At 34.0% G+C, this 19991-nt stretch overlaps 3 protein-coding genes across 3 annotated transcripts; all 3 read left to right on the top strand.

Moving 5' to 3' along the window:
- Nucleotides 1-3918: 3918 nt before the first annotated feature.
- Nucleotides 3919-10259, top strand: LOC105786332 (kinesin-like protein KIN-5C). The gene is made up of 23 exons (XM_012612708.2): nt 3919-4177; nt 4291-4420; nt 4537-4695; nt 4805-5154; nt 5235-5373; nt 5472-5569; nt 5648-5804; nt 6137-6206; nt 6327-6403; nt 6642-6695; nt 6817-6897; nt 6972-7083; nt 7170-7256; nt 7348-7523; nt 7665-7826; nt 7917-8024; nt 8260-8418; nt 8491-8574; nt 8649-8854; nt 8941-9042; nt 9163-9272; nt 9379-9530; nt 9631-10259. Exons 1-23 carry the CDS (start codon nt 4119-4121, stop codon nt 9829-9831), a joined length of 3033 nt encoding a protein of 1010 aa, XP_012468162.1. The 5' UTR covers nt 3919-4118; the 3' UTR covers nt 9832-10259.
- A 256-nt stretch (nt 10260-10515) lies between these two features.
- LOC105786330 (pentatricopeptide repeat-containing protein At2g33760) lies at nt 10516-12692 on the top strand. Its single transcript, XM_012612706.2, has one exon. The coding sequence runs from the start codon at nt 10676-10678 to the stop codon at nt 12560-12562; it is 1887 nt and encodes a 628-aa protein (XP_012468160.1). The 5' UTR covers nt 10516-10675; the 3' UTR covers nt 12563-12692.
- A 1929-nt stretch (nt 12693-14621) lies between these two features.
- LOC105786331 (beta-fructofuranosidase, insoluble isoenzyme 1-like) lies at nt 14622-17093 on the top strand. Its single transcript, XM_052635309.1, is given in 7 exon segments — nt 14622-14679; nt 14822-15241; nt 15244-15677; nt 15758-15916; nt 16019-16257; nt 16348-16444; nt 16713-17093. Coding segments are annotated over 6 exon segments (1527 nt in total). The 5' UTR covers nt 14622-14679; nt 14822-14826; the 3' UTR covers nt 16896-17093.
- The last annotated feature ends 2898 nt before the right edge of the window (nt 17094-19991 follow it).

Raw genomic sequence — 19991 nt, 5'->3', positions numbered from 1 at the left:
TATTCAAATAATTAAATTAAGAACAAAGTTTTTAAATTATAGAATTAAAATAATTTATCTTGCTAATTTCAGTGACATCATATCTTAAATTTTTAATGATTATTTTGTCTAATGAAATAATTGCTTATAGACTTTGATATTTATACATGGTTTAGCAAATTTATTGTTTAAATTCCTCCAATCAATAGCTAAATCATTACTTATGATAGCAAAATTTCTCATAAATGTATGAAAATATGATATTTTACTTGCAACAACAATTGTACGCATCAATCCAATAAATTGTAACAATCTCATTATAATTTGCTTTAGTTAGAGTAAATTATTTTCCATTTTTAAATTTTTGATGTGCGTATATGTTCAAAGTTGATCCAACACAATTAACAAAAATAAGTTTTGAAGAAATTTAAGAATATATATTAATTAATTTATCCTTTCTATTATTAAATATTTTAAGCAAATATTCAATGACATTATTTATTGATTATTATATTGATTATACTAAATACATTATTTATTATCTCATATGAATTAGAAGTTCATAAGTGAATGAAATTAGGTGCTCCAAATCAACACCAAATAATTTCTCCGACCTAACAAGAATATTTAAGGGTGAGTTTAGATGGGCGGTGCGTTTACCGGCGGTTAGTGTAAAAACAGCAGTGGCGGTGAGATTAGATACTGTAGCGACACTGTAGCGTGAGAGAAAAAGTAAGCTAAACGCACCACACCGCACTCAATCGCCCATCCAAACCCACCCTAAGTCTCATAGCTGAAAATGTTCGAATATGAATCAATGTCTTCGTAAAATGACTTATTAGAACAAATAAAAGTAAGACATGCCTAAAAAAAATTTAGATTAGTTAGTTTTAAAGATGAAAAATCTCGTAAAAGAAAATAACAACTCAATATAATCATATCAAAAGAGACTTAATACATAACTAATCATAAAATTTCAGAAGAGATTCATGTGCTTGAAACTTTAAATAATGAACATGAAGAGATATTGATAAGTCATGTCACAATAAAAAAGATGAAACTGAATTGAATAATTTATCGACAACATTTATACATATAATATTACTATTTAAATGGCGACATAAAATAAGGATATTGAATATAAATTTTTCGAGTAATGTAGACATAGAAAAACATTATTGAACTAGAATTAAATTCATTTTCAAAATGTGAATTTTTTTATCTGTATCTCAAATATCTAAAGGTATAAAGCAATGTGGTAAAGCACGATTTTTGAGATTGGGAGTTTTCACAAATGTCTTAACATTGATTATGTAAAAATTATAACTTTATATACGTATAATAGTTATTGTTACAACTTTTGGTAAAGATTACCATATAGTGCATTTTATTTGTAAATTGAAATATACAAAGAGGTTCTTAAATTGGTTCAATAAGAATAAAATGATTTCGTTGTGTACTCAATAATTGTGAGACCACCAAATGTGAAAGGACAATCTTTCATCTTCAATAAAATTATAAAGAAATCTTTGGTTCGAATAGTGGTGTTCATGGTTGGGTCGGGATTAATCATGATATTAATATATTTTATGTTTGTTTATGTTTAACTTGACTCGAAATATGAGTTTAAAATTTTATCTAAATCCAATTATATTTGCAAATGGCTAACCCAAGTCTATTCTAAACCCGTTCATATTATTTTTAATTTTTAAATATATTTAAATTATATTATTTTAATATTTAATAAATTTATACATTTTATTTATTAAATTTTTATATAGTCATCTTAATATTATTTTAATGTTTATATTAGAGTAGTATTATATATTCAGTATATATTTATTTTTTTAATAAGTTCTAAATTATATAATATATAAAAATACCATAATATAAAGTATCATAAATTAAAAAATAGGCCGGATCGAGCTCTGGCATTGAATGTTCAAGCCCAAACTCAAGCCCAACTCATATTTTAAACAAGCTTAATTTTTTTGCCTAATCCCATTTTTCGAGCTTAATATTATTATCTAAACCCTCCTAAATTTCGGGTGTACCTTCGGGACTGGACAGGTTGCCCAACCCATGAACAAGTCTAATTCAGAAGCACATCTTAGGGCTATAGAAACACTATTACGTCTTGGTAATAGCACACAATTTGATAACTTGTATGAAATATATTAAAGAAGCTCAAGTGAAATATATTTTCTCAAAATTCTTCCTTATTCATGATCTTTATATAATAATTGTGAAATATATATTCCGCAAATCAATTAAAGTGACCAATTAATAGATCAGTTTATAAAGCATTATTTACTTCAATATTTGAAAAACTTGTATTTAAGATTAAAATATATAGACTTTAAAATTTTATGTGTTGTTATCACGAGGAAAGAAATAGGCATTGTGCTATTTTTTCCTTACTCGAGATTTTATCTTATTGAAAGTTTTTAATAAAATAACATCTTATATATATAAACATGTGTAATTTTTTTATTCACTTAATATTTTTGTGCAAAGTTTTTATCACAATAAATTTGTTTATTCTAAAGTAAATGTTCAATAGAATAATTTATTGATAATAAAACCATACATATTTCTTTAGGGTGGGTTTGGATGAGCGATTGAGTGCGGTGCGGTGCGTTTAGCTTACTTTTTGTCTCACGCTACAGTATCGCTACAGTATCTAATCTCACCGCCACCGCTGTTTTTACACTAACCGCAGGTAAACGCACCGCCCATCCAAACTCACCCTTATTCCCTTATCTACTTTAATTTTGCAAAATAAAATTGACCAAAAGTATAAAAAACAATTTCTATAAATATAAAAAATGAATATATGTATATTTAAATCCACGTGCTCAAAATGTAGAGGTTGATTGCGATTAGAGGTGGTCATGGGCCGGGCTGGACTCAGACAAAGTTTTAGACCTGTTTTCTAGGCTTGGGCCCGGCCCGACTTGAAATATAGGCCTAAAAATTTGTCCAAGCCCGGCTCGAAAGAAAATAGCATATTAAATTTTAAAAAGTATACTTGATTAAAAATAATAAAAAAATATATTTAATATATAATTCGAGCAGGGCCGGGCCCGGGCCAAAAAAGTTTTACCCGAGGCGCAGTTCGTTTTCTAAACGGGCCTCGTTTTTTTGCTCAAACTCATATTTCGGGCCTATATTTTTATCCGAACCCTCTCATTTTTTGGGCGGGCCGTCGGGCCGGGTCGAGTAGCCCAACCCATGATCACCTCTAATTGCAACAGTGCAATGTTAATTGATACTATTTAAAATGAGTTCGCATCAATTAATAATATTAGAGAAGTTCAATTAATATATGAATGGTGCAATAAGGATTAGAAAATGAAATTTAGACAGGTATTAAAAGAGAGTAACAACATGGCTGACTGCTTGACCAAGGCAACAATAGGGCAATTAAGGGTGAGTTTAGATGGACGGTACGTTTATCTGCGGTTAGTGTAAAAACAGCGATGGCGGTGAGATTAGATACTGTAACGATACTGTAGCGTGAGACAAAAAGTAAGTTAAACGCACCACACCGCACCACACCCAATCACCCATCCAAACCCACCCTAAATCAATTAGTTATTCCCAATATCCACCACAGTATATAAGAAGACTACTAGAAGAAGATGTTCATAGCTCTCTACACGTGGAGAATTCTACCTATACATTCCTAATTTTTAGGCTATGTATTCTTTATTTACTAATAGAAAAACGTAGACCAACAAGAAAGGCTTGATTGGGCCAAGTATAAGTGGGCCAGGCTCAGTCACGTTAAAAAAAACTAAAATCACAAGGCATTATAAATAATTCATAAGGGCAATGCAGTCCAACTGATTTAACTAATCTAGACCGTCCGATTAACAATCCAACAAAGCATATAAACCCAACGGCTCCCCCGGAGCGCCTCCTTTCAAAAAATTCAAATCTCATTCTAAAGCCCGCTCTTTCTCCCTTTCAGATTTATTTCTCCAATACACAAACCCACAAAGGCAAAAAAAAAAAAAAAAAGGAACCAAATTCAAAAACCCGATCTAAACAGTCATATAGATCAACAAAAACAAAGCAAAAATCATATCGAAAATAGTTTCCTGCGATTCTTCACCTCTTCAACGATTTGAAAAATGTCCGGTCGCCACGAAAGAGAGAAAGGCGTCAACGTTCAAGTCCTCCTCCGTTGCAGGTTTTTTCTTCATTTCTTAAATCTAATTTCCACTTAGGGTTTCTTAGGTCCTGTAATTTCATTTCATTTGATTTGATAGATTTTGATTTTTTTTTTAATCTGTAAAAATTCAGGCCATTTAGTGAAGATGAGTTAAGGAACAATGCGCCGCAGGTAGTGACTTGTAATGAGTTCCAACGAGAAGTGGCTGTTTCGCAGAACATCGCCGGGAAGCATATCGATAGGGTTTTCACTTTCGATAAGGTTTCCTTTTTTGTGATCGTAAAATTTTAATTAGTTAATTGATCAATTAATATTATAGTTGGATTTGTTTTCTCCGGTAAATGTTCAATCTGTCAGGGATTTTAATTTTTGAACAGGTATTTGGGCCAACAGCCCAACAAAAAGATCTATACGAACAAGCAGTGGTTCCGATTGTGAATGAAGTCTTAGAAGGTTTTAACTGTACTATTTTTGCTTATGGGCAAACTGGTACTGGCAAAACTTACACTATGGAAGGTGAATGCAAGAGGGGAAAGGTAATATAGATCAAATATCTGTGTTCTTGCTTACATCTGTTTCTAATTTTAGGCCTTGTTTAATTTATACACTCTAATTTGTTAATCTTATTCTATGCAAACGTGACAGGCGGGACATAATGGCGAGTTGCCAGCTGATGCAGGGGTTATCCCGAGAGCAGTTCAACAAATATTTGATACCTTAGAGGGTCAGAATGCAGAATACAGCGTAAAAGTTACATTTTTGGAACTATATAATGAGGAAATTACTGATTTACTTGCGCCTGAAGAAATTTCAAAAGTTGTTTTGGAGGAGAAGCAGAAGAAGACGTTGCCACTTATGGAAGATGGGAAAGGTGGAGTTCTTGTGAGAGGTTTAGAAGAAGAAATTGTTACAACTTCTAGTGAGATATTTACTTTGCTTGAAAGAGGGTCTGCTAAACGTCGAACTGCAGAGACTTTGTTGAATAAGCAGTCAAGGTAATTGTTATTTGATTTTATGTTTGAAAGTTCAGCTTTTTTCTCTTTTTGTTTGATTGAAGAATTCTGGTTTATTTCAGTCGGTCGCATTCTTTATTTTCTATTACAATTCATATTAAGGAGGCGACACCAGAAGGTGAAGAGCTTATAAAGTGTGGGAAGCTGAATTTGGTTGATTTAGCAGGATCAGAAAATATATCTCGATCTGGTGCTAGGGATGTATGTCTTTCTAGTACAATTAATGTTCTGGTCGAATGTTGGATCTTAATTCACCTATTAGAAATAGTTAATGTGTTGGTTGATGTTGATATTTACAGGGTCGTGCAAGAGAAGCTGGTGAAATTAATAAGAGTTTGCTTACTTTAGGACGAGTTATAAGTGCTCTCGTGGAGCATCTTGGGCATGTTCCATACAGGTTTGAAATTGCTTCTTAGAGTTGATTTAATGATCATTGCATGTTTTTTTCTAATTATTTAGTGTAATTGGAATTTAGGGATAGCAAGCTTACTCGATTACTCCGTGATTCACTTGGGGGAAGAACAAAGACTTGCATTATAGCAACAGTTTCTCCTGCTGTCCATTGTCTGGAGGAGACCTTAAGCACACTTGATTATGCACACAGGGCAAAACACATAAAAAATAAGCCTGAGGTGTGTGGCACATAATCTTTATTGAACAAATCAGTTTCTTTTAACTGAAAGTTTATCTTCCTTGAAACTTACTATAGTCCAACCTTTCAATAGTAGTCTGAATTATTTATATTCCAAAACTGGCCTGTTATCTTCACAGTTACTTATTGTCTTGAATAAATTACAGTGATATTCCAGCAAGTAAAGTAATTGTCGTGTAGTATATTTATATCTTGAATGTCTAGTTAACCATGAATTGCAGTAATATGGCATTTTCTCTATAGCAATATTGACTTGTTCTTTCGAATTGAGAAAAAAATTTTAACTAGTAACTTATTGATAATCTTATGTAGGTTAACCAAAAAATGATGAAATCAACTCTTATAAAGGACCTTTATGGTGAAATTGAACGCCTAAAGGGAGGTAAGATTCTTCTTTATTGGAGGGGTGTTAATAAAATTAATAGTATGGGGCAATATTGTATTCCTTCATAAACTATGTTGATTAATATACATTGCATTTTTATGTTGCCCATTTCTTCAGAGGTGTATGCTGCTCGTGAGAAAAATGGTGTTTATGTTCCAAAAGAGCGGTATTACCAAGAGGAAAGTGAAAGGAAGGTGTGCACTTTGGCTGATACTACCCCCACTTACCTTTAGGGTGTATGTTCATGTGTAGAAAGAATGATTTCATTATTTCATAATGTTCTTTGATGTCATTTCTTAAATGTGTTAATGCTTTCCTATTATTCTATTAATTTTCCCCTATATAAATCAGTTCATTTATGAAGTACTCGGGTTATACTGAATGTTTTGTTTTCATTTATTCTTATTAGTGTGTTTGTATGACATTTTTTAGGCAATGGCCGATCAGATTGAAAAAATGGGGGTCCTTCTCGAAAACCATCAGAAGGTTAGCTTTTTTTTTTTTTTTGGTATCATTTTGGGGTGGTTGGACGGATGAGATGCTTGCCGTCTCTGTTTGATTTTTGTGGCTTATGTTTATGTCTTTTGCTTGGTATGTTACAAATCAGCAACTTGAGGAATTGCAAGACAAATATGTTGCTCAAGTTCGACAGTGCTCAGATTTGAGTGGCAAACTTGAGAAGACAGAGGTGAGCTGTCTCAAAACTTTCATCTGATTCTTTTATATTATAGATTGATGCTAAGTAATTTGCTGAATATGCAGAAAAACTTGAATGAAACCAGCAAATTGCTTGTCAACTCCGAAGAAGAATTGAAGAAGTGTCGTTATGTGCTGAAGGAGAAAGAATTTATCATATCTCAGCAGAAACAAGCAGGTAAAGATTAATACGTATTTACTTGAATTTTAGCTTATATTCAGATTTATTTTCTGCTGACATTATTTTTGGATGGTCAAAAATAGAAAATGCTTTAGCACATCAAGCTTGTGCTTTGAGGTCTGACTTAGAGAAAGCTGTCAAGGATAATGCTTTGTTGTTCCTAAAAATTGGTACGTTCAATTTAGTTTTCAGTAAATAGAAACATATTGTGTTTATCAGTAAACAGAAACATGAACCTGAGTATGATGTTTTACCTTATAGGAAGGGAAGACAAGCTGAATGCTGATAATAGAGTAGTGGTTAACAACTATCAAGTAGAACTTGCCCAACAAATTGGTTCTATTTGCAACCTGGTGTCCTCATTAATGTCTCAGCAAAACGAACACCTTGAGAGTGTTGAGAAACTCTGTCGTTCTTTTACTGATACACATCAAAAGGTATTAAATGGTTATGGCATTCAGGATTCTCACTTTTTAAGTGACCTCATGTTTTACATTTTCCTCAGTGTGGGAGTTGTTTTGTTTTGGAGTTCATTGGTTAGCAGTGGCTGACCTTGCATACATAAATATTGCTTTTAGGCAATCTTGGATATGAAGAAAAAGGTCACTGCCGCGAGGACTTTGCATGTTTCCCAGATGGAGGCAGTCCAAAATATTGTGCGTTTGCACAAGGGTAGCTCCAATGCTGCCCTAGATGAAATTTCAACTCTGGCTGCTTCAAACGCACATTCCATCGAAGAGGTAGGTGCTGATATTCTGAGGTTGGAATAACTTAATTTATTTGGAATTGAGCTCATTTTATTGTTTCCCTTTTGATTAACTGTGGATCAGTTCCTCAAATCCGAGGCTGGAAAAGCAGCTTCAATATTTAATGATCTTCAGGGTACTCTTGCAACTCACCAGGGAGAAATGGCTCTTTTTGCAAGGGAGCTACGGCAGGTTTGTGCTCGAATTTTCAACTTGCCTCTAATGTAGTGATCTCATTGTCTCCTTGCATCTCTCCCTCTCTCTTTTTTTTTCAGTATTTCTTTTCTGTAATTGTTTGGCTTGTACTATTTATTTTAGCATAAGTTCCCTTTGATGGGTTAATATGTAGATTTCTTCATTCGGTTCATATTTTAGTTTTCTTTTCATTTCTGATTTACTTTTTTCTGCGTCTCCTTTTGATTAACAGAGGTTCCATGCTAGTATTGAGCAAACAAAAAACATTTCTGATTACACCAATGGAATTCTTGATAAGCTTTCTGAAGAGTCTGTGAAGGTTCAGAATCATGCAGTCCAAGCTGATGAAGTTCAAATGAAGAGCATCGCTAGCTTCCAGAAGGTTTATGAGGTATAATACATACATTCCTGCCCAGAGATATGCTGCTGAAATTTCTTTACTCATCAAGCATATGCTATGCAGGAACAATCAAAATCTGATTCCGAGAAGCTTATTGCTGATATGACAAATCTTGTGTATAACCATGTTTGTCGGCAAAAAGAGCTGGTTTGTCGATTCTCTATTTGTTTTCTACGTATCCCTCTCTTTTTTTCAAGATTAACTTATGGTTTTTCTGGCAGGTGGATGCAAGGCTTCTGGATATCAGAGAAAGTGCTATGGCAAACAAAACATTTTTAGATGGACATGTTTCCTCCATGGTGGGTATTACAACAGATGCAAAACGAAAATGGCGAGAATTTGTTATGCAAGCAGAGAATGATGCTAAAGACAGTTCTGATTACTCGGCTGCCAAACATTGTCGCATGGAGGCACTTTTACAGCAATGGTAAAATATGCTATATTTGTACTCTGAATCAGTTTCTCTTGTCTTTGCATCTTTAGACTTAATTTCTCCTTATCTTTTACTTTCAGTGTGTCGACTGCTGAATCTGCATTCAAGCACAGCAAAGATGCTCAGGAATCTGTAAATGAGATGGCTTATAAACATGTTTCAGATATGGCATCACTTATAAGGTCAGTGGTAAAATATATTTTACAGCCTTGTTGCCATATGGAACATGAAGTTAACAATGCCGAGATTCTTCTATTTATATTTCATTTATTGTTTTTCTGAAGTTAATTCGTTTCTTTCAGGAATGCTTCTGATGCAAATGAGCAGCATGACGCCGAGATTAATTGTGCCAGGATTTCAGCTGAGCAAGATAGCTTGAAGAGTACTGATGATACCCTTAAATACATTGATAGTAAGTTTCTTCTGGACTGTATATATTCATACCATGCAAGGTGAAAAATCGTTCAGTTTTAACTAGAATGGTACGATTGGTATTTATACCATGTAATTCTATACAGGTATGTCAGAGCAGGAACATGGAATTAAATCCAGAATCTTGGATTCCGTTAAAGCTCATGGCAAAACCCTCAAGATATTCCACGATGATCATTCAAGTCAAGCTACATCAATCAAACAGAGAGCAGAAGAAACATTCCAGCAGACATATATGGTATGTTGTTATACAGCTTATGAGCCAAGTAGTAACATAGATTGCATTCAGATAATTTAACGATTCGATTTCTTGCACCGTTTTACAAATAATGTTATAGAATTATGAGCCGAGTGGGACGACTCCATTACGAAGCGAACAAGATGTACCGACCAAGGGGACTATTGAATCATTACGAGCCATGCCAATGGAAGCCTTGGTCGAAGAATTTCGAGAAAACAACTCGTACGAGTCATTTGAACCAAAGTTGTTAAAGTCATCAGTAATACCAACACGCTCTCCCCTTACCGAAATCAACTAAAATCCAGTGTGCTCTCTCTTACATTCATAATATTCTTTTCAAAAATTATATTTGTATTTTGTATGATTAAAGTCACACCTGTCAGTCATCATTCGTCATCATCATTGGATGATTGTAAGGTTGCAGTCAGTAAATGGAGGTGAAAGGTGGTATACTACAAGTTACCAGAGGTATCACTTGGTAAGAAAAATGGAAAAAAAGGTAATAAGTTTTTTTTCTTTCGTTTTATTGATTTTTTACATTCTCTATCAAGTAAAAAAGCTCGTATGAATAATCCTTTCTTAGGATTTTGAAGTTTTTGAACCTCTGGATAGAGTTACGTAAACACCCAATACCCAGGGTGAAATTTTATTAAGCAGCTTTGTAATGTATGCCATTTTTGTATACTCGAAATTGAGAATTCTACTTTTCTGAACTATATTTACGTATATTATTGCAAAGATGGCCGTATGTATATTTCAGCTTCAGTATATTCCCCCTTATTGCACCACCATGTTCTCATGTTTCTTTATGATAAAAAGTTAAAAATCCAACTCATCGATTAACTCGAATGAAAAAATTGAAATGATTTAAATTTAAAATTTAATTAAAACTTAAAATGATTTATATCAATAATAAATTAATTTAAAAAATTTAAACATCATTCTCAAATAATCTAACCTAAAATAACCTAAAAATTTTAAGGGCGATTGACATATTTATACAGTAAAACGGCCGCCAACTCGAACCGCTGCATGTTCCCTCGTCTCTGAGCCGACAATGATACGGTCAGGTCGGGTTAGACTTAGAAGCTGTTGGCAATAGCATTAGGGAGTCTCTAACGTATTCTTCCCTTCCTCGTACCATGTTAAAGCTCACGAAAACTCAGACCTTTCTTACAGCAAACCATGAAAGATTTCGCCTTTTACCTCTTTCTCAACTTGCTGCAACTGTAGACACTCAAGAAACCTCCCTCAAATCCCAAACCCATACGCAAAAACCGTTGGAATCACATCCTTCACTCCATATAGACCCCAAGTATTTCGTCTCTGTTTTGTTAAACTGCAAAAACATCTTTCAAATAAAACAAGCTCATGCGCAAATAGTTGCCAATGGGTTATTAACTAACCTCTTCGTTTCAAACAAACTCCTTTACATATACGTTCAACACAAAGCTATAGATGAAGCTCATGCTTTTTTTGGTGGAATGAGAGAGAAGGACCCGGTTTCTTGGAGTGTTATGGTTGGTGGGTTTGCTAAAGATGGTGACTTTGTGAATTGTTTTAGAACTTTTAAGGAGCTTACTAGGTGTAGTGTTCAGCCTGATAATTATACTTTGCCTTTTGTTTTGAGAGTTTGTAGGGATAGGATGGATTTGTTAATGGGTAGTTTGGTTCATGGTGTTGTTTTGAAATCTGGGTTGTCTTGGGATCACTTTGTTTGTGCAGCACTTGTTGATATGTATGCAAAATGTAGGGTTATTGATGATGCTCGTAAACTGTTTGATGATATGCATAAGAAAGACCTTGTTACTTGGACTGTTATGATAGATGGGTATGCCGAGTGTGGGAATGCTAACGAATCGTTGGTTTTGTTTGATTGGATGAGAGAGGAAGGCATTGTTCCTGATAAGATTACAATGGTGACTGTGGTTAACGCTTGTTCAAAATTGGGTGCCATGCATAAGGCTAGATTTGTTCATGATTATATATGTTCAATGAAGTTTAGTTTGACTGTAATATTGGGTACTGCAATGATTGATATGTATGCAAAATGTGGTAGTGTTGATTTTGCGAGAGAAATATTTGATGGGATGCGAGAGAAGAATGTAATATCATGGAGTGTGATGATTGCTGCTTATGGATATCATGGTCAAGGCAAGAAAGCACTTGATTTGTTTCCTATGATGTTGAATTGTGGGATAATGCCAAATAGGATAACTTTTGTTTCACTTTTATATGCTTGTAGTCATGCTGGTTTGGTTGATGAAGGTTTTGAGCTTTTCAACATTATGTGGGACAAATATGGTGTGAAACCAGATGTGAAGCATTGTACTTGCATGGTTGATCTGTTAGGTCGAGCCGGGAGACTTGATGAAGCCTTGAAGTTAATAGAGAACATGACAGTTGAGAAAGATGAAGGGCTATGGAGTGCTTTTCTTGCAGCATGTAGAATCCATAAACATGTAGAGTTGGCTGAATGGGCTGCAAAATCACTTCTCGAACTGCAGCCACAAAATCCGGGTCACTATGTGTTACTCTCCAACGTTTATGCAAATGCCGGTATGTGGGAAGATATGGCAAAAGTTAGGAACTTAATGACAAAAGGGAACTTGAAAAAGATCCCGGGTTGGACCTGGATCGAGGTTGACAACAAGATTCATCAGTTTAGTGTTGGGGACAAGTCTCATCCTCTGTCTAAGGAGATTTATGGATTGCTGAAAAGTCTGATCGAGAAATTGGAGCTAGCTGGTTATGTTCCGGACACAAACTTCGTGTTACACGATGTTGATGAGGAAGTTAAGGTTGGAATGTTGTATACACACAGTGAAAAACTGGCTATTACGTTTGGTCTTATTGCCACACCTGAGGGAACTCCTATCAGGATCACAAAGAATCTTAGAGTTTGCGGTGACTGCCACACGTTTATAAAGTTCGTATCAGCTATTACAAAGAGGTCGATTATCGTCCGAGATTCGAATCGGTTTCACCACTTCATTGAGGGGGCTTGTTCGTGTGGAGACTACTGGTAATTGGCAGGATAGTTTTCTTCCTACCAGGCAGTCTCGGGTTTTCGAGGACATTGTAAATGATAGAATTCAGACTAATCCCGGGTTTCTTTTAAGGTTTACGAAACTAAAACATCAATATCTTATCAACAAATCACATGATCGTTGACACCCAGATCGGCTATTACAAAAAGTGGTCGATCATCGTCCGAGATGCGAACCAGTTTCACCACTTCAATGAGGAGACTAGTGGTAATTGGTTTACTTGATATATTGGCAGGTTGTTTTTGTACCTATAGCTACAATTCTTAGTCATTGTTTTTGATATATATAGCTCCTCTAAAAGGGACAATGCATTTCAAGGCACTCGAATCTACGTCCTTTTGCATTAACAATAATATCGATGTCAGTTGAGCTAAGACTCAATCGACTTTAACCAAAGAATTTTAATGGTGTTAATAATTAAGTTTTCATTTTTAAATCCGAAAAGTAGATGAATGGTAAAAAGACCTCTCCAGTCCCTCTCAAAAAAATAAAAACAATTTAATCTATATCAATTTCGAAAGTAAGCAATTAAAGACAATTAATCACAACGATAATGTTTCTATCAATTGTATATGATTTTGATTGATATAATAATAATTTTAGCTCTCAAAGTTTATAAATTTTATCAAATTGGTCATAATTTAACAAATCCGTCCTGCAACATTTGTGTAAATGTTGATGTTGAATTTATTAGAATTGAGGTTAACATGACAAAATATGTAAACATCGAAGGTTCAATTTGTTGCTATACCAATCAAAATTATGTACAATTGACGGAAGACATTAACACCGTACTTAATTATCTTTAGTTGTTTACTTTTGAAATTAATACAAATTAAATTACTCTAATATTTTTGAGAGGGACCAATTTGCTCAATTTCAAAATCGAGATCTTTAACTAGATGAATTAAAATTCTTAATACAATCTTGAAAAATCTTATATCTGATTATGTAAAGATAATGTATTTCTATATATAGGATAATATACTAATTAAGTTATAAAATTATATAATTTGTTACACTAGCTTTGCATGAGTAAACCAGGTTTATCACTAATTACGTTTAAAATTCAGTTATTTAAAAAAGAAAAAACGAAAATCAAGAATTGTAGATTTAATGTTGATATTATAAATTACTGGTAAATTCAAATAAAAATCTATCTTATCTAAACATTTAAAAAATTATATATATTTTGAAATTGTTAAATTTCAGTCCTACATAAATGAATCACCATCCTATTTCAACATTCACTTTAGAAATTTCAATGGAGTTTACGAAAATATTTTGTTAGTTTATTTAATAATTGGGTGTTTTGTGAGATAATAAGTAAGATTGGCGTCGTTGAAGCATTTCATAAGGTTTATCCACATTTACAATCTAAAACTGGATTAACGGTAATGTTTTTTTATTTTATTTTTTGGAGGAGATGGAATTAAATTGTATGTTTTCAGGACATTGAAAATATAATTTCACCATTTTAATTATATTTTATAATTTTTAAATGATTAAATAAAATTTTATCATTTTAGGGGTTAACATGAAATTTTACCATTATTAATTTAAAAGTTTATAAGTTATAAAAACGCTTAGGTGACAATTTTTTCATTTCAGGCCTTGGCTTCGCCACTAATATATATATATATATATATATATATATATATATATATTGCTTTGTTTTTATTAGCTTTCGTTTTGTTAACATAAAATTTATTTGGCCTTCTAATTTTGTGAAAAAAATTATATTAGTTTTTTATTTTAAAATTAATTAAATACTAATGTGGTATCTATGTTTAGTAAAGTTAATAAAGATTAACTTTTCCCATTTATTTTGGACTGGTTTGATAAATAATACAAGTTTAAAAATTAAAAAAGATAAAAATTAAATGAAGGTTATAATGATTTTTTCGTAAAGATAGAGGGCTAAATAAATTATTCTGTTTATTTTATTTATATAAATTTTTAAATAATAATTAAATTAGTTTAACACGTGATGCCGCCTTTTATTCCATATATATACTCTAACTTTTCAAATTGTTTTGGCATTGTTCAATGGGGGATTGCTTAATCGATAAACGCCGTGGCGACAGATCCAAATGGTAAGTCTTTTTTTTTTTAAAAAAGCACTGCAAATTTCAATTTTCATACACTCCTTTTAACTATGATTCTTTTTCATTTTAACCCCATTTTTTAGAAAGTTGTAATTGTTTATGTTATTCTCACACGCATTTTATCAAACAGGTCCTATGTATTACAATGGGATTTACCATTTATTCTATCAATACAACCCCAAAGGTGCAGTTTGGGGCAACATAGTTTGGGCTCATTCAGTATCCAAAGACATGGTCAATTGGGAAGCTCTCGAGCCTGCAATTTATCCTTCAGAATCTTTTGATATCAACGGGTGTTGGTCAGGATCCGCTACGGTTCTTCCGGAAAATAAGCCTGTAATTTTCTACACAGGGATTGATCCTAATCAATATCAAGTGCAAAACTATGCTGTTCCAGAGAACTTATCTGACCCTTATTTGCGTAAATGGGTCAAACCGGCTGACAACCCTATCGTGGTTGCCGATGAAACCATGAATAAAACCGCTTTCCGTGACCCAACAACTGCTTGGAAGATCGGTGGGCATTGGAGAATGGTGGTGGCTAGCCGAAGGAACAGAGAGGGATTGCTTATTTGTATAGAAGTAGGGATTTCAGGAAATGGGTAAAGGCCAAACATCCTTTACATTCGGTGCCCAATACTGGCATGTTTGAATGTGCAGATTTTTTCCCAGTGTCATTGTCTGGGGACACTGGCCTTGACAACTCTGCTTTTGGCCCTAATGTTAAGCATGTTTTGAAGGTAAGCTTAGATCTTACAAGGTATGAGTATTATAATATAGGTTCGTATTTCCCAGAAGCAAGGGATAAATATGTGGTTGGTAAGGGGTTTGTTGATGGTTGGAATGGGCTTAGATTTGACTACGGGAATTTTTATGCTTCAAAGACATTTTTTGACCCTTCAAAGAATAGGAGGATTTTATGGGGTTGGACCAATGAATCGGATACTGCTAAAGATGATGTTCAGAAAGGATGGGCTGGTCTTCAGGTAATGTTGTTGATTGATTTGTATGATAATGTTTTGATTTTATGATACTTTGTTAAGTAACTTTCATGGCGCTTTCTCAGGCAATTCCAAGGAAGGTGTGGCTTGATCCTAGTGGGAAGCAGTTGCTGCAATGGCCTATTGAAGAAATAGAGACTCTTAGAGGCCAAAATGTTCAATTGAGCAATCAAGAACTCAAGTCGGGAGAACATATTGAAGTCAAAGGAATTACTGCTGCTCAGGTGTGCTTCTTTAGATTGAAACCCTTTTTTTCTTTTTAATTAATTGATTTGAATTAAACCAAGTTTTGAACATGAGTTTCACTGGTTTGATGATCTTCATAGGCTGATGTTGACATTACCTTCTCCATACCTAACTTGGACAAAGCTGAACCGTTTGATCCTAGCTGGACCAATGCTCAGGATCTCTGTGGCCTTAAGGGTTCAACTGTTCAAGGTGGCGTTGGATCGTTTGGGCTCCTAACATTAGCTTCAGAAAAGTTAGAAGAATATACCCCTGTTTTTTTCAGGGTATTTACAGGTCTATACAAGCATGTTGTTCTCTTATGCTCAGATTCTGGGAGGTTTGTTTTGCCTTTGCAAATCAATATTTCTTTTTTCTTATATCAAACTTTTAGATATATTTTGATCAATTTTGTGTTACATTGTGGCAGTTCATCCTTGAGGAAAGAGGGGCTATACAAACCATCTTTTGCAGGATTTGTAGATGTAGATTTGGATGATACATATAAGATTTCACTTAGGACTTTGGTACATACATGCCCTTCAAATAACTTTTGTTTCTTCTAGGGTTGACGCTAAACCATTTATGACCATAGAGTTGGTCCTAAACTGTCTTAGAAATCTAAGTCAACCCATGGTTTAAAACATTTAGAACCAACCCTACATGGATGATAAGGGGTTCTAATTTCAGGACCGCTCACCTAGACTATGCTCACCCATAGACTTTCTATGGCTAAACTTGTCCTTATAATATTTCTTCTTTCTCTCACTCTCTCAGTTTTTCTGTTCTCTGCAGATTGATTACTCGGTGGTGGAGAGTTTCGGGGCCGGGGGAAAAACATGCATCACTTCGAGAGTATATCCATTGGTAGCAGTGTTTGATGATGCTCACTTGTTTGTCTTCAACAATGGGACTGAGACAATCACTGCAGATGTTGAAGCTTGGAGTATGGCAAAGCCTGATCAGATGAACAATTGAAACATTCAGGCAAGGATGACATATATGGCAGATTAGGTTTAGGGTTGAGAAATAATGAAGTATCTAACAGTTGCTGAGAAAATGTACTTTGTTATTAGATACTTTCTTTAGGCCATTATTTTACAGTTTTTTTAATATAAATGTCAAGTGTTCGCTACCCATAAACAAGAGTTGAAAATTTGACAGTCTTATATAATTTATTTTGAAGTTGACAAAATGTGGATGATGATATCAATACATCCAAACACTGCCTACTGCAAAAGCAATGGTTAATGTGAGTTTTTAAGAGAGCATTTAATAAAGCTGTTTTATATTTTATTAACTAAATAACTGAATTTAAATAGAGAAAAGAGTTATAACTTAATTGGGAAAATAATTTTTTATTCTAATAAACTACTAAAAGATAAGGAAACTTGCTTACAAGAAAATCAAAGCTTGTCTTAGAGAGCCCTTTGGTGAGTATGTCAGTAATCTGTTGTTTTGTTATGCACACTTGGCCTTCTTCAATTTTCTCCTTGATAAAGTGTCTATCAATCTCAACATGTTTAGTTATGTCATGCTGGACTGGGTTGTGAGCAATACTAATGACAGTTTTGCTATCACAGTACAACTTTGTTGGTGAAGTTATTGGTTTCCTCAGCTCTTCCATAATTCTTTTTAACCACATCATTTCACAAATTCCTTGAGCCATTGATCTAAACTCAGCCTCTGCACTACTTCTTGCTACAACATTTTGTTTTTTGCTTCACCAAGTCACAAGGTTTCCCCAAACAAATGTACAGTATCTTGATGTAGATCTTCTATCTGTTTGTTCGGATTTCTTGAAGAATAAGCCCTTTCCAGGTGAACTCTTCAAGTATCTCAGAATCCGAAACACTACTTCTTTATGTTCCTCCATTGGGGAGTGCATAAATTGACTCACTAAGCTCACTGCAAAAGCTATGTCTGGCCTTGTATGTGATAAGTAAATTAACTTACCGACTAATCTTTGGTACTGCCCTTTATCAACTAATTGACCTTCTTTATTTCTGAATTTTACATTTGGATCAATTGATGTGTCAGTTGGGCGGAAACCACTCATCCCAGCCTCTTTTAAAAGATCAATCACATATTTTTTCTGAGAGACCACAGGACCCTTCTTTGATTGAACAACTTCCATTCCAAGAAAGTATTTCAAAGGACCCAAGTCTTTGATCTCAAACTCCAATGCTAGATGCTCCTTGAGACGCCTTATTTCATCCACATCATCTCTTGTAAGAATGATATCATCAACATAAACTATAATAATTGCTATTCTACCTCTTTGTGAGTGTCGATAGAACATTGTGTGATCAGTTTGCCCTTGTAAGTAACCTTGTTTTTTAACAACTCGAGTGAACCGTTCAAACCAAGCTCGGGGAGACTGCTTTAGACCATACAAAGATTTCCTGAGCTTACATACTCGAGTTCTAAATTTTTCTTTAAAACCTGGAGGAGGATCCATGTAAACTTCTTCTTCAAGTTTCCCATTTAGGAAAGCACTCTTCACATCTAGCTGCTGAAAGGACCAATCAAGATTAACAACAATTGATAAAAGAACTCTAACTGAATTTAATTTGGCTACTGGAGCAAATGTTTCAAGATAATCTATCCCGTATGTTTGAGTGTACCCTTTAGCCACTAGTTGGGCTTTGTATCTATCTAAAGATCCATCCGGTTTGAATTTGGTTGTGAACACCCATTTACAGCCCACAGTTTTCTTCCCTACAGGTAATTTCACTATTTCCCATGTACCTATTTTTTCAAGAGCGCACATCTCCTTTAAAATAGCCTCCTTCCACTCAGGAACTTGTAAAGCATTTTTTACATTTTTGGGTATTTTCACAGTATCAAGACACGAAACAAAGGTTGAGAATGTTGAAGATAAGGCTTTATAAGACACAAAGTTAGACATGAGATATTTGACAACATTTATAACACCTTTTCTTTTAGCAATTGGAATATCTAAATCAGAAAATTCATTGGTTGGATTATGAGCTTTACCTAAACTTTTAACAAGATCTTGCGGGTCGGATTCTTGGTGATGAATCTAGTGGATTCCACTTTCTTGATTTCGATTTCTTCTTGAGTAAACAATTAACTCATTTGTTTGTTCTTTATTCTCATGATCAGACTCTACACCTTCATACTCCTTTTCATTAACAAAATTAACATCATTAATTTCTGCGTTAATCATAAATTCACCTTCCCCATTATTAGAATCCCTATGTTGTATATTCCTAGTGTTTTCTTGATCAATTATAGAATCTTCCTTACTATAATTCCCTCCCTGAATATTAGAATCAAAGTAAGATTGCGTTTCAACAAATGTGACATCTATGGTAATAATAATCTTCCTATCAATTGGATCGTAACATTTCTAAACCTTTTTATTAGAAGCATAGCCAACAAAGACGCATTTTTTTTGCTCTAGGATCTAGTTTACCTTGGTTGTGAAGATGAACAAAAACACTACACCCAAAAACTCGAAGGGATAAATCTGTGATCAATTTAGAGTTAGGAAAGTTATCTTTAAAGAGACTGAAAGGAGCTATAGTTTAGAGTTTTACTAGGCATTCTATTAATAAGATATGTAGCTGTTAACAAGGCTTCACCCCAAAGATAATGTGGTACCTGACTAGTGAACATCAAGGCTCTAGTTACTTCCAAAAGATGTTAGTTTTTTCTTTCTGCAACCCCATTTTGTTGTTGTGTATTTGTACAAGAGCTTTCCTGGATTATACCATGTTTGGTTAAGAAAACACCTAATTGGTCACTAAAAAATTCCCACCATTGTCACTCCGAAGTACTTCTATTCTCACACCAAATTGTGTTTTCACCATAGCATAAAAAGATTGAAACACATTTTTAACTACAGACTTATCTTTTAATAAAAACACCCAACAAATACGAGTATGATCATCAATAAATGTGACAAACCAACATTTTCCTGAAAAAGTTAGGACTCTTGAAGGTCCCCAAACATCACTATGAATTAACGAAAAAGGTTTAGAAGCTTTATAATTTTGAGGTGGGAAGAATGACCGAAGATGTTTAGCCAATTCACAAAATTCACAG

The sequence above is a fragment of the Gossypium raimondii genome, chromosome 1, assembly GCF_025698545.1.
Source record: "Gossypium raimondii isolate GPD5lz chromosome 1, ASM2569854v1, whole genome shotgun sequence".
Taxonomy (NCBI): Eukaryota; Viridiplantae; Streptophyta; class Magnoliopsida; order Malvales; family Malvaceae; genus Gossypium; species Gossypium raimondii.
The sequence above is the reverse complement of the archived record's forward strand: the minus strand, read 5'-3'. Positions and strand labels throughout refer to the sequence as shown.